General features: G+C 43.1%; 1 protein-coding gene across 1 annotated transcript; it reads right to left on the reverse strand.

Annotated features, from left to right (window-relative positions):
- Window positions 1-207: 207 nt before the first annotated feature.
- On the reverse strand, window positions 208-14,506 carry xylt2 (xylosyltransferase II). The gene is made up of 11 exons (XM_026165371.1): window positions 14,300-14,506; window positions 9,564-10,059; window positions 8,648-8,823; window positions 7,028-7,230; window positions 5,862-5,942; window positions 5,302-5,518; window positions 4,741-4,917; window positions 4,053-4,309; window positions 3,759-3,954; window positions 1,913-2,246; window positions 208-542 (listed from the first exon to the last, which is right to left on the reverse strand). Exons 1-11 carry the CDS (start codon window positions 14,429-14,431, stop codon window positions 220-222), a joined length of 2,592 nt encoding a protein of 863 aa, XP_026021156.1. The 5' UTR covers window positions 14,432-14,506; the 3' UTR covers window positions 208-219.
- Between the last annotated feature and the right edge of the window lie 484 nt (window positions 14,507-14,990).

Consider the following 14,990-nt stretch of genomic DNA (forward strand, 5'->3'; position numbering starts at 1 on the left):
AGTTTCCTATGTGCAAATTTCCAGCAGTCATGCTCTTGTCTTTCAAGCCTGTATTACTGTGGCGCTGAGAAAGACGCGGCTCCTCGGTGGAGGAAGATTCCTTATCGTTGCTTATGTGCCCTTGAGCTCTTAGCCGACCTCGGAGACGTCCTGGTTCACACAGGTCTCCTAGCAGTCTCCGGTTTTCTCCGCACGTCTGCAGTCTCTCTTCTCTGAGGGCTACCTGATCCGCCCATCGCTTTTCACTGGGCCCATATCAGATTTAGGGTCTGGGGACAATGGGCTCCAGGCAGTCTTGGAACAAGACCCCAAAGCTGGGCATGAGGAAGTCTGTGTTGCACACAAGTCGCCGATAACCCAGAAGGACTCAACAGAAGTGTCCACCCATGCATCAAGGGCCTGGCCCACCAACTGGGCATTACGCTGGGCCACCTGCATGGCAGGTTCTTGGGGAGGCAGTTTAAGCACTGAGCTCAGCTGCTGGAAGCTCTGCTCCAGGTACAAGTTCCCTGGAGGTCCTGCATGAAGCCAGCTGTCCTCTTCTAGAACAGAAGGAGAGAAAAAAATCAGAAGAAGATGACATGAGTGTCTGAAAAATCCACCAAAGTTTTCAGATTTGAATGATCAAGCACTAATGTACGCCCGGGGACATTCTGCATGTTTTTATTCCCAATAAATCCAAAGCAAAGATTAAGACTAACAATGAACACCATCAACTGTGCAGTCTGACATAGCCGATGCCATGTTTGCCCAGGTAGGCATGGTCATTGATTACAGCACACACCAGCATTGTAGTTTATTTACTGTAGCTGATGAAGCTTGTAGGCAACACCAAACTTCTGTGTGTGTGCGTGTGAGAGAGAGAGAGTAGTTTTGGGCACTTTAAGGGGTGCGTCTACTTCTTAAAACCTTTATATTGCCATTTGTTTTCCAAATAAAGCATGCTGGAAACAGAAATCAAAGGTGAAAATCATATTTTTTAAGTTGATGTAATAATATTGGTTTAAAATAGTGGAAAGTAGAGAATTTAATAGCCAACATTAGTTTCTTGCCGATATATCAGCATGGACTGGTATGATAAATGAGTTTTAAAAAATAAATTAAATAAATAAAGGGGCAGGAAAACACCCAATAAATAGCGTTATGAGTGCTGACATCGTTTACCTAAAAACACATATTTGAATATTAGGAAATTGGTTTTAATAATGTGAAAACAAAACAAAAATATAATGTCCTGAAAAATACTTTCAGCACAGCATGCTTTTTTGGTGACTGGCTTTATTCACCAATAGCAATCAGTATTAGAAAAGCTTCTGTCATTAAACCTGCATGCTCTCTTTTCCATAGAGTACTGATTGGGACAGCTATTTAAAAGTGGTACTGTAAAACTAGCAAGGCCTCCTTCTTCTCTACCATCTTCAGCTGCATCGTCTTCCAATTGGGCCTCAGGGATTCTTAAGATGTTTGCGGACATAAACAAAAACTTGCTGTTACTGTTAACCATTTGCATTCACAAAAATTGACCTGAAAGGGTCAGACAAACTATAAAGAAGCAAAAATAAATGCATTCACCTGATACCCATCCACTTACATTTACCAATTACAGCAGACTGAACAATAGTATGGCTTTAACTTCTGTGTGAACCAAATGTGTGAAAGCCTGAAATGGTGTGTCACAAAATGTTGGAATGACATGACTGAAAACATTTGAAGTTCAAGACTTTTAAAGGGCACAGAGACGCCCTGTGATCGCGACAGACAGGACTGAACAAGTATTTAGGGAAAATGTAGTGCTTGACTGATTTGGTGTTTCATCATGTGATTCTGTCACAGAAAGTGAAATAAAGAAAAACATCAGCCTTATCTTTTCAAATTAAAAATGAAAATAAAGAGCTATAAATACATGTCTCACCTTTGCGTAGCGGCTCCTTGTTATTAAAAGTTAACGGCATGACAAGAAAGTGAACTTCTGCCACACGCTCCCATTGTTTTAATACCCGTACCGTCCAGGTGCCCGGCCGCAGGGGGTGCTGCAGTGGCGGTTTGTAGTGTGTGTACTCTGCATCCAAATCCACTGTAATGTCATAAGATGCCGCCACCACCAAAGCCGGGTCGACCCACACAATAGTGGCGGTGAGATTCGGACCACGTGCCCACTTCTGGACTGCCAGAGGTTCATCCAAAGGGCCGATCACCCCACCGAAGTTACGGAAGATCCTCTCTTTGGGATCCCACTCTGTGCCGATCTTAGGATAACAAAAAAAGTCATTTTTAAAAAATATTTTTAAAAATTTATGTGACATATGTTACGTCCCTCTGAAGCCCCTAATCATCTCAATGGTGCTAATTGGCCACACCTAGTCAGGTGTGGATAAAAGCATACCTTAGGCAAGCTTCCTGGGGGAGCTCACTTGCCTTTGCGGCACTAGCCATTTTAGCCAACCTGCTGTGCGCATTTTAGGATTTAAAACCTCTTCTCACTAACACTCTGGTATTCATCTCCTTTTTTATGTTGCGGCTTTGAGCCAGGTTGTAACATAAGTGGGGGCTCATCCGGGATCTTCGGACATTTTTGTGGAGACTGAATATCAGTTTTTTGTATTGCTTTTAAGTGGGTGAGTGAAGGTGTTCACTGTGATTGAGCTACGTCCCTTTAGTAAGTGTGTTTCAGCTGGGTGGCTGTGCTGCCCTTCCATCGAAGCACTTGTTTGTTGTTTTAGTTTATTGTGTTTGGTGGTTATCCTGGGTGGGGGTACAGAGTTTGGTAGGAGACTATATCTCTGGTCTGCTGCCTGCTCTCGAGTTGGCGTTTAAAGTTGCCTCGAGTCCGGTACACCACTGAAGACTAGACAGGTAAACTTTTATTGTTTTTAGCATCTTAGGTTGGGAGTTGTGCATAGTAAATCAGTGGCAGCAAACTTGGCAGGAGGTTTGAGACCATTCAATAATTATGGTCTTGTGCCTGAGGCAGGTAGGCCGTTTTTAAGTTGGCATAATGTATACTGTGTGTGCATATGTCAGTGTTGATGGATGCTAATGAGATCCTTGTGAGGTGAGTGCTTTGTGCTGTGACCTTTAGTGTTGTGGTAAATATGGCTACTTTTGTTGGATCACTTGTGAGTGTTGTTGGCCAGGTGATGGCAATAACACTGAGGGGTGCTGAGCAACCCTTGATGTGATCGTTGTGTGGCCATAGCTCTCCGTTTTGTGGGTGGTCACTAGTATGCTTGCTTTACTGAACCTTGTGGATTAAAGCCTTATGTTACGACCCGGCTCAAAGCCGCAACATAAAAAAGGAGATGAATACCAGAGTGTTAGTGAGAAGAGGTTTTAAATCCTAAAATGCACAGCAGGTTGGCTAAAACAGCTGGTGCCACCAAGGCAAAGGCAAGTGAGCTCCCCCAGGAAGCTTGCCTAAGGTATGCTTTTATCCACACCTGACTAGGTGTGGCCAATTAGCACCAGCTGAAAACATTGAGATGATTAGGGGCTGCAGAGGGATGTAACACATAATACAACAACACTGACAACACTACAAAAGAGACCCACTCCTTTCTGTCTGAAGAAGGTGAGTGAATATTCATTTCTTCCAGTATTAACATACTTTTTGTTAAACTAATTAAACTTCAGTTTAGCTTTTGTCAGATCACGCCTGATACAGCCACCCTAATTTTTAGATATCAGCTAGAAAATCTTCCTCATGTTGCAGTTGTCTTGATCTTGAAAGTTTGTACAAAAAAACCCTAAAGAGTGCTTACTTCCAGATTCTTGAGCCTTTCAAATTCTTTAAGGTTCTTCTCAAGGACGAGTGTAGCCTGAGGAACTGCCCACATCTCCAAAGTCTCCCTGGCCTTTGACTCCACTGCCTGGACTTCTTGGCGAACCAGGTACCCTTGGAAACGGTCATCATAAAAGTATACATGCACAGATAGAGGGACGCCTACTGGTTCAAACCTGGGAGAAAAAAAATAGATAAATTAAACATGACAAAGAAAATAGCTTATGTGCTGTGTTAGTGACAATAACAAAGCAAAGCAGAACAGACTCTCCACCTGCAGGCCTTCACGTTGCTCTGAGCAGTCACCAAACTCTTCAGGCCCAGGCGAAAGAATGACAAGTACGCCGTGAGAGCCACGTCACTGAGAGAGCCCACGCCATCCAGCTGCTCAAACAGGCTCTCCCAATATGCCTTGATAGCAACAGTTCCTGGAGCATACTGGCCATACAGGTGAGTGTCCAGGATGTCTATGGCCTCCTGGTTCACCGAGGACTCAAACTTGCGGGCAAAGAATGTTGGACGGGTCAGTTGCTGTGGATGAGGAAGAGAAAATAGCAAAAACATATTTGACAAAGAATTAGAATTTAGTTAAAGTCAGTTTGATTTAGCATTAAATAAAGCCCTTCTTCTGGAAAGTATCTGCAGTTCTGCCCTTGTGCTTATTCAAAACCACCGGACTCTGTTGACAAAAACAGTGATTTCCCATCTTACAGAAACAGGGCTCATTAGTCTACTTTGTGTGCCTTTCCTTGCTTGCAGTCAGAACTAACCCCAAAGAACTCCAGGAGCCAGATAATAATACAAACTAATTGATTGAGGAAAGAAATATTTAAAATGTTTTTAAATATAACCTAGTGCTAGCAAAGTGTACCTAACAAAGTGGCCACTGAGTGTATATGGCTTCTGTCTATATCACCCAGCCCTGTTTTTTGTTTTAAAGTGGCATCCTCTGTTGAACTCACCTGGATTCGAACGAGGTCTTGTGGTTTAAAATCATTGGGAGAGCAGCCACACCAGTCAACAATGTGCTTGTACTGACATTTACAGCCCAGCTTACGGTTCCAGTTGGTGACGCGCAGGTTATTGTCCACCAGGGTGTCACACATGAGACTGTTCCCGAGCACTGTGTGGAAGAAAGACTGGGAAGAAAGGATAGGAGTAGGTACGTTATTTCTTCACTGTGTGAGAAAACAGTGTGGCCAAGTGTTGTGTCCAAATTAAGCTTGTGTAAACCATCAAATATACCTATGAACTGTTTCTAACCACACTCTGAAGTACAAAAAGGTCACAGCTCTATAGCGGTGAACAGACAACTCTTCTGAGACCAAACTACACAGATAAAATATAGCGAAGCCTCCTCATCTTGCACTTCTGCTGCACGCTGTGCCAGAAAGCTTAAAGTATTACATTATCTCTGCTGCTAGGCTCTTCTGACTTGGCAGGGGACGATGAGCCTGAGACAGGCTTCTATATGAAACTGTCTCAACAACGGGAGATAAACAGACTGCCTACAGCTCGCTTACCTCAGCAGGAAGCAGAGCGTAGGAATAGAACTGCTTCAGCCCCGACACAAGGTCGTCCTGGGAGTTGATGACGTACTCCACAAAACGGCGGGTGAGTGCAAACCAATCGGAGCCGCCTGAGACCTCCAGGCCTTCGGGGATGTTGCGCTCGCCTAGACGCCACATGTGGTTGTCACACTCGTGGAAGAGACGGTCAAGGCCCTGCTTCTTAATAAACCTGGAACACAGGACAGCTGAAAATGATGGGTGGAAGAGACACGGGTGAAGGTATTTGCACCATTCATCGCAGTAAATGATAAAGAACTGTAACACTGCATTAAATAATGGATCTGACAGAGCTCTCTGCTCCCCAGCTCATCTGTATCTGCAGCAATATTTAAATACACTTCTATTTGCTGAGAATTTATAGAGCAACTTTTTGTGATTTCATTCATTAACATTGTTCAGTTACAGTTTTTCTGTAGTATTAAAAGGTGTGTAAAATGTAATTTATTATAAGTCAAAATGCCATCCCGATGTCAGTATTTGCAGACTGTGCTGCCTTTATGTAGCAAACTCACCGGGCATTCTCTCTCCCATGGGACTTGAGAAAGTTCTTATCTCTGTGCAGCGACAGGAAAGCCACCAGTTCATCATTGGTCCTGCAGGAGGGCATTATGGTGAGAATTGAAAGGAGGAAAGGTTATGTTGAAGCAGGAGACCAAAAAAAGGGCCATCTACAGGGTTCTTTGGACTGTGTTATGAGTATTGTGCTAGCTGAAATAAACTACTCTGGACACAGCACAGAAAACATTGTCTTTCTGTGCTGTGTCCAAGCAAGCCTTTTCCCCTTGAGATGGTTCAGGTGGACTAACAGCTGCTTTGTTAGGGGTTCAAAGCTGCCCCAGAAACAAGCCAGCCAAAACTGATTCATGCCCAAAATAATTCATTTGAAGCTGCCACTAGATTCTCTTATCTGCCAACTGTTAAGTTTCTTTGTAATGTTGCTGTAAAAAGCGCCGTAATTGTAGGTGCAGTTTTGCAAAAGGGAAAGAGGCATTCAAAAATAATGAAAAATGGCTCAAGATACAAACTTTGAGGGAATACAACAAACACAAAGTAGGTTAAAGAGGTAGTGCACACTAAAATGCTTTTTTTTTATTTTTAGCTCTAAAATAAACTTCACTGTGACAGAGTGAAAATGGCTCAAGACACCCTTTTCTGTTTGGGATTATGAAAGATAAGTGGTGTAACCAGCTGTTGAGTTTCTTTTGTTTTAACATGGCGGTTCAATGATTTTGACAGGAGCAGAAGCAACACCATGCTGCAATGTTTCACTACACACCCACACGTCTCAGCACTGCTTTTGATGGCAGGACACTGAACTGATAGCAAGAGGGCGAGAGAGAGTCAAAGACAGCTTTGGGCATTACTAGGGCTTCAGGTAAAAGCTTGAATTTATACAGTTTATGACCATCCTGATCTCCCATGACCCTCTGTGGCAGACGTTCATTGACAATCTGTCTAATCCTCTTTTTTTCACTTGGCCTGAGATTCACTGAGCAACTCCTGCCTCACATATCTATGTCCCCTCTTCAGTAACCCATCTAAACTCAAAGCATCTTTTTTTAATCTTGCACTGCATGGATTTAGGCTCAAATGTGGGAGTGAATGTACACCTTAGGTAAAGTGCAACAAAGATTAGCTGTTGAGTTAATTTCTATGTATATATGTGTGTGTGACCAACCTAGTTGGAAAGTCTGTGGCACTAAGATTGATGAAAAAATCCCACTTCCAGTCCAGCATGGAGAGCAGATCCTGCATGCTGCGTAGGTAGGCTTTGAGAAGGCTGGCTCCTCCCCAGATGGTGACCATGCGCCATGGCGTGGCTCTCACATTTGGGTACTGCTGGGCTATCTGCAGGACCTCCCGATGCATGTAGCCAGACCGCTGTCAGAGTTTTAAAACCAAAAGTCAGTTAAAGAGTTAAATGAGGAGAGGCTGCTTCTGAAACAAAAGCATAATCTACTTTTAGCTTTGTTCTCACAGAGCTGCAGCTGCCACTGTGCCAAGACCATCACACAAAACTGGCTCCTGTTGAAAGAGAATTTGATCTGAGAAGAACAACAGCCACATGGTGCTCTGTGCTGTGGGTCATAATGACGATAGAGGAAGAATCAAAATTAGTTTCTGTTGCTGGCTGTTCCTCCTTTAGGTGACTGCAGGTGAGACAAAAATAAATGAACTGAGCTTAAAAGATAGTCTGGAACAAACCACAGTGCGGGGATTAAAGGAAGAAATAGAGGCTGCTGAGCTGCCAAGCTTTATGCAGCGGTATTAAAAATTGAGTGAGTGAACATGTGACCACTGCAAGTGTCTAAAATATGCAAGAAACCAACAACTGAAGGTTCAACAATTCTTTTTATTATTTCTACTTGGAACTTAAACTGATTAATTATAACCTAATTAACAAGGGGCCTGTTCACAAATAAGGAGAGCTAATAAACGTTGTGAAGCAATAAATGGGCAGTTTAGGGAGACACAGACACTTCGAAAGTGACTGTTTGGGGACACAAAGTCCAATTGTGTTTAGCAAAGCATGAATAAAGGGTATCGATTCTGTCTTGTATATTTAAAAGAGGACATAAAGATTGTATGAAAAGGGTATACAGTTTTTTTGCAGAAATTAGAAAATAGGAGAACGAATGGTCAAAGAGTAGTCTGAACTCAGTACTCGCCTTTAAACAGGAGAAGAAGAGGACAGGATAAGAGAGAGCAGAGCAGTTGGCAGACATTTTCTAGGACAAACCTGACCTGTTTTACAGCCTCATCTCTCAAACAGGCTTTTGCCTCTGAGATGGATGAGGTTAGGCAAGCAAAGTATCTAAGACTGTCTGTGGTGTGATTGTCCTACTGACGTCTTATCCATCATTGCCTCCGGTGAGCTGCTCTGCCGTCCCTTGGCAGCAGAACAGAGCAACTCCCTACGTCTCCACAACCTTTCCGGCAACACAGGTGCACTGAGAACAGGCACCTGTTTCTCTGCTGTCTCTGCTGAACGCACCTGAGGTCCCTGCCTCAGTACCAGCCGTGCATTTGTCTTTTGCCTTCCGGCTGCACATGACAGCAGACCTTTCCTCCACTAAATCCAGCCCCTAAGAATAACCACACTTTGCTCTATCCAGGCTAATCCCCTTTACTACACTGTGAGACCCGTGGGATAAATTTAACCTTCATAATGCAAATAAGATCTAACTGGGAAAAGCATCTGTGAGTGCACCAAACACATACTGTTTAATATAATATTTAAGCACCAAAAATAATACTGTCTAAAGAGACTGCATGGCAGTTGAAGCTCTGTAATTACCTTATCCACATGGATGTAGTAATAGTGGTCACGGTGATAAATGGCTTTGATGAGACGTTTGAGCTGCCGTACAGCACGGCCGTGGACCATCAGAACGAAAGCCACTCTGACGGGGTTCTCCACTTCGGATAGGCTGTCTTCCAGCTCACCAACAGCCTGAACTGGGTGTGACACACCTGTCCCAATAGGACAGACAAATATGACTCAGTAGGCTTGGGGGCACCTCTAAGCTAGCTGTTTAACAGGCACTATTAATGGATTGAAAGAGATTTAATTCTACCATGTTACATATCTGAAGTATTCAAAATCTAAAAGGGTTTTCTATTACTTTCCTTTTTGACAAAGCGTCCAACTCAGCAACACTGCAAGCTGCATTTACAGTAATGGCACAACTGAGCCAGAGGCGTGGGTTGAGTCTTTTGGCCCTGTGCAACCCCTGCATTATACTGCAGTTGCAAACAAGTTCCCTAAATGTGGCTATACAATCAGAGACATTTGACGATCTATAATGTATAACCCTAAAACTAAGCATAGCAATGGGCAAAAGATGGAAAGATTCTTCTGAGTTAAGGACATGAAACAGCTATTTGTTGCTGTTTATCATAGTGGGTCAAATCTTTTTGTTTTTAGTATTTGAATTTAGTACATTTTTAATTATGTACCAAAGAAAACTATAACAGCTACAACATTGTTAGACTGAAAAATAACAAAATCTATAAAACAAAATTATCCTATAACTGTCAAGGAAATTTGGCAACAAAGAATGTCTAGACTGAAAATGCACTGGTGAGTAAAAATTACAGTAAATGTCAAAAAGTGTCATTTTGTTCATTTTTTACATTCATCTCCTTTCACGTTGAAGTTTGTAGACTACACGTGATTATAAATACTCATGCAAACTTTAGCGGGTTCTCACCAAGCTGAGGGCAGAACTGAGGGAGTGACTCTGGCATGAGCTGCCCGGCCTGATGCTGGCACACGATGTTGGCGATCTCCTGTCTGCACTGCTGTGACGCGGCGCGGTGCAGAGCAGACAGCGCATCCTTTCCTATGATATCACATTTAGGCACAAAGTCACTGTTGGGGGCTTGGTGCGCCCCGTCCACGCTGCCTGGCTCTCCTGGTATGGCAGCAGCAGGTAACTTGCCTGCCCCGTCTGGGCGGATCTCGCTAAGGTTACGGCTGCTGGAGAGATCGTGGGGGACTACACCATCTACTCCAACCCCTGTCATTCCCCGTTCCTGGGGGGTCTTCAGCCTGATGTTGGGCTTCCCTCCACGGCGGCTGCTCCCTCTCCTCAGTGCACTGGCACCATTGCTTCCCTTGTTTCTCCCCGACAATGAATTCTGTGCGTTGTCTTTCTTGGGGTCCTGGTTGTCGTGGTCAGGCAGCTTAGACTGTCTTAGTTTTCTCTGAGGAAAGAGAGAGAGCAGAGACATATTTTAAATCCTGCTCTGTTGCCAGTCATTCCATAAGGTTATCTTGGACAACCACTACTGAGAGGAGGCGTTATTTCTTTGGAGTCATAATGAATCATAATGAATCCACAGAAATGACACATAAGGTAAACAAAGACCTCGACTAGGGCAGCAGTAGACAGATCCCCAGAGGGAAGGATGTGTTTACTTGCTTTTGTTTTTTTCATTCTGCCGATCTGGGTTATTTTTAGCTGAGCCTCTGCCTTTTTATGGAGCTAATCTGCAAAAAGTGGACAGTCACACATGATTCCAGTGATTCACTGTACCGACCTGAGTTTCCTCCCTCTGGCCGAAATCACAGGCAGGAAAAATGCACACACATGCAAGTAGGTCACATGTTTACAGCCCCTTCATACACACATGAAGAAGTGACAATGTGGCAAATTTACTTGCACTTTAGTGCTAAAATTATCTCAAAGAGCTCAGGGGGATTTTGTGACAAATTAACAACAATATTCTATCATTTTAGTTTATTATAATAAAAAAAAATCAGTAAAGCACTAACTTTGATAGTGTTTGACTGTAACCTCTTAAAAATCAAACCAGGGCTTGAGAGCTTCCTTAAAATGTCAAGATAAGACCTTCTTATAAATGCTTTGACATAATAAAATCAGTGAAGTGTCCCACTGCTGCAGTCTCTGGCCGTAAAATCTCTAAATGTTAAGTCCACCCAGTGTTTGTCATATAGTTATACTTTTGTGAAAATGTCAACATAAAAGGGAAAGATCAGCTTTGGGGCAGGTGCAGAGCTGCCCGTTTTCCCCAGCAGGAAAATTATGTAAACACTAATGAAAGCTAGAAAGGTCTCTTTCCTCAAGTGCAAAAAACAAAACAAAAGAATGCATCATAGAGAATAGTGTGTTATCATCTAAACTGATGTTGTATCAAAATGAAAGAGGACCCAGTTTAAGTTTTACATCTAAGGCTCGGTTTCAAAGCAAAAGCTTTGAGTGAATCAGTCTCACTAGAGTAGAAATCACACCTCAAAAAATAAAGGCAGAGGACTTTTTTGGAGGGAAAGACACTCACACGCACACAGTTTAAGCCATTTTAAATCTTCTAGCCAAATAACATCATAGTTTTGGCACACTAAATTACTGGTTCATATAAAAAGTCCCTTCAAAATATTCATTTGGAGAAGAGAAAGAAGAGCGAGTGGGTGAGAGTGTTCTGCCTCTGTCAGAAGTTATGGTAAAACGTGGGCCCGCTCATTCGCCTCACACCGCTGGCACCCCGACAGCCCAGAGATTGTGGGAACAGAAGATGGACCGGGCCTGTGCGGTGGGACGAGGAGCCAGATAATACATGGCCAACACACCAGCTGCCAACCAATAAAGCAAAGTCAGCTACTGGCTGCCAACTGCAGTCTCAAATCCAATACAGTAAGAGGGATTGTGAAGTAAACTTACACAGCAGTCAGTGCAGTGCAAACCTACTGGAAGATGCTTATATACATTTAAGGAACCTTGCCATCTTTCTGAGAAATTATGACACCATACATGTCAACTCATCAAGAAAGCTTTGCTTCCTTTAATCGGTGTAAGAGCGGGTGCTTTAGTTACATCTTTATGTCAATTTCACAACACTCAAAGGCCAAACTAAACACAACCTCAGCTTCTGTGGAAGTGCTGGGAGGAAATCTGTGGTCTGACCAGCTGCACGACACTAACTCAGAATAGGCCTTAGAGAGTGACTACCCATGTTGCCTTACTTAACAAAGATTTATCCTTTTTTGTTGCCATTTCTGACCTTTTCATAAACCAAATTGTATTTGATGCAAAACGCCACAGCTGCAAAATGTGGCATTAATACGGCATAAATATGTAAAAATGCCAACAAAAACTTTTTGTTCTGAAAATCAAATTCCTGTAAAATTCAATTAAATAAAAAAAGAATAATAATAAAAACATTAATGGCATGATAACAACAAGCATGATTGCCAGAAAACATTCATAAGAAAGCTTAGTTTTCAGCTGCCAGCTGACATGTTTTTTGTGCAGAAAGCCAAGCACGCAGCACGGGCTAACATTTCAATTTTCCTTATCACTTGTGTTCACAGCTTTTAATTAACACCATCATGTCAAAAAAAATGTATTGATTCAAAGGCAAGCCAGTCAGCCTCTTTACTTTCCAATTAAAGTCGAGTGAAACCATATCAGCGTTGCCATCTGCTGAAGCGTGAAGCTGCAGCAGCAGCGAGCACTCAGCTCTGCAGGAGAACCCGGGCGTGCAGAGGGTGATACGAGGATGACAAGCGTCATGTCTTCTTCTGTCCTCGCAATCCTTTCGCTCTTCTGCCCAAGGGATTTAATATAACGCATGTGACCGTGTTCACACATGCACTGCCAGACGCTGATTAGAGCAGATGCAAGATAAGGCAGAGATCGCTGAGCACGGGGAGACCGTTCAGAGGTGAAGTGATGATTAATGTGCACGCTCAAGTCAGAAATTTGATTCTGCATCTGCGAGAGTGCAAACATGCAGAGACCAAATGCTGACATTTGCATAGATGTCTGCCAACATAGCTGCATATAGAGCTGACATTTGTGCTGAGTGGTAGTGCCACAACTTCAGGGCCCAAAGATTAAAAACAGTCAATAAATAAATCTGATTAACAGTGAAGCAAACAACCAGTGCAGCTCTTTTCCCATCCACCTGCACACCTTTTAACTTTAAGACCATTATGCTTTCACCTGAGACACTCAACAGCAACCCCCGAGGTGCAGTTGAGCTTCTATAAAGCAGTGTGCACTTCTGCTCATTTAGAAACACAGAAGAGCTGCATTTAAACACAGAAACCACAGCCCTGCACACATTTCTCTTATCTTTGCTGAGGCATGTTTAAGCATGAATACAACTGGTGAAACAGCAAACAGAAACAGGTGATGAAAGCCGGAGCCTCTCTCAAAATCACTTCAGCAAGAAAAGTTGACTCACTTGCTGCATTTAAAGGAAATGATTTATTTATTTAGTCTAACATCACCATCTGACCGATTAGCTCATGGTTTAAACTGAAGTGGTCAGCAGCAAATCATTTCCTTGGCAAACAGAGGCTACTGTCCGCAGAGTAATGACCCATCTTTTTCCCTTTCTCTGAAGGAACAGCCAAACATCTTTCCCTCCCCTCCCACTCGGCCACTGTTACATCTGTTGCCTGCCTTAAACCTTGCCAGGCACAGAACTTCAATCTATCCACATTGGAAAAAATTACACCACCACATTGCTTGATACATCACAATAGTGAGCTGGCAGGGCTCCCACCTCAGTTTTCAGTGTGCATTCCTGTGGCTCCATCATCACTGGTGTGTCTCAAAAAATGAGTCCTGTACACGCATGGTTCACCTATCTATGTTAACAGCTCAGGTTACCTGACTTAGAGGGAGAACTGGAACAGAAACTGCCTCAAGGTAGCGCACTCCAGGTGTGCCAGGGAGACCCAGGGAAAAAAATTCCCACACAAGACTTGGCTACTGTCGAAGAAACGGTTTCAGTGGTATGTAGGAGAGGCAGCTCTCTGCTGAACTTTTTGGTATGACTCAAAGCTAATTGAAAGTCACAGAACAGCCACAAGCACATCACAATCCACAGGTTGATATAAATAAGTAGGAAACATAAAACAAAAGAGATCCAAGTCATCCTGGAACTACTACATGAAGGCGGTCCTGCTCACACTGATGAAGTGTTTGGGATCAATGAATCACCAGTCTGTTCTCATGCTCCCTCAAACTTACATTACTTCATAGCATACTATTCGTCTTAGATATTCCCCTCAGTCTGTTTTTCATCACATTTTAACAACGCCATGGTTTCCAAAAGAAATAAACATGAGCGGTGGTACCCAAGCTCACCGCTGTTCCTTAAACAAGTTAACTACCACTTAACTACTCCTCTGGTTTCATGGCTGTGACAGTCTAGTAACGAATACTTTCTCACCAGGTAGTGTGGTCAATGAGAGACTGAGGAACAGACAGACACGCAGGCAAGTAGGTAGGTAGGAGGGCTGGACAGGGCTGGTCCGTTGTGCTGAAATGTTTGGGAGCAGCGCTCTTCCCCAACTGCTAACAGCTAACATCAGCTATAACTCACAGGGGGCTAAGTGCTAACGGCTAGCTCTACAATTAAACCAAAGCGAATAGCTGTCACGCCAAATACACCCGGAGGATCGGTTCCTCACCTCTGCCTCGCCTTCTTCCAGACTTCTCAGACTCCATACCACAAGCCCTTGAATCAGGAGGATAGTTAATGCGGCGGCAATCGCTAGTTTATATCGTCGGAGCAGCTTCTGCACTCGAACGCTGGCCACCATTTTTCCGACTCCGGTTGACTGGGAGCGCGTGCAGGGCTCATTCTGAGCGGCGCGCCCACGCGGGGTCGCTCAACATCCCGGTTTGCTGGAAAAAGTTATAAAGACGATTAGAACTGCTTATAATAATAATTAGTATTTATTTATTTGACTGTATTTTATAGCGTTCACTCACATTAGTTTTTTATATTTCCAATGACCTGAAATAAAAATAAATAAGTAAACGTTCTTTTTTAATTCATTTTCTATTTTCTTATTTCTTCAACATCAGTGTAATGGTATCAGAAACAAAATAAAAGAATAAATAAAAATATGCATTATATTTTCCTTCAACTTCCAGGTACAGACATAACATGACACTGACAGGTGACATATTAAAGGAAAATCTAACATACACTACACTTCATAGCATCTTCAGTTAGCATTGAGATTCAAGTTTCAGGAGGTCAGCCTTTACATTGGAGCTCAGTTTCCCCCCAAAACATGGTCCCTCATTTGGTGCTTTGATTCAGAACTGAATCCACCGTAGGTGTTCATTTGGGTTGAGTTACTGCAAAACCAT

The sequence above is a fragment of the Astatotilapia calliptera genome, chromosome 4 (genome assembly GCF_900246225.1).
Source record: "Astatotilapia calliptera chromosome 4, fAstCal1.2, whole genome shotgun sequence".
Taxonomy (NCBI): Eukaryota; Metazoa; Chordata; class Actinopteri; order Cichliformes; family Cichlidae; genus Astatotilapia; species Astatotilapia calliptera.

Excerpts from the sequence above, each read along its gene's own strand:
- xylt2 (XM_026165371.1), bottom strand. The coding sequence starts at position 14,431 with ATGGTGGCCAGCGTTCGAGTGCAGAAGCTGCTCCGACGATATAAACTA. Across the intron at positions 7,231-8,647 it reads ACTACATCCATGTGGATAAG|CGGTCTGGCTACATGCATCG; the intron begins GTAATTACAGAG and ends AAACTCTGACAG. Across the intron at positions 5,943-7,027 it reads GCCACAGACTTTCCAACTAG|GACCAATGATGAACTGGTGG; the intron begins GTTGGTCACACA and ends GCCCTCCTGCAG.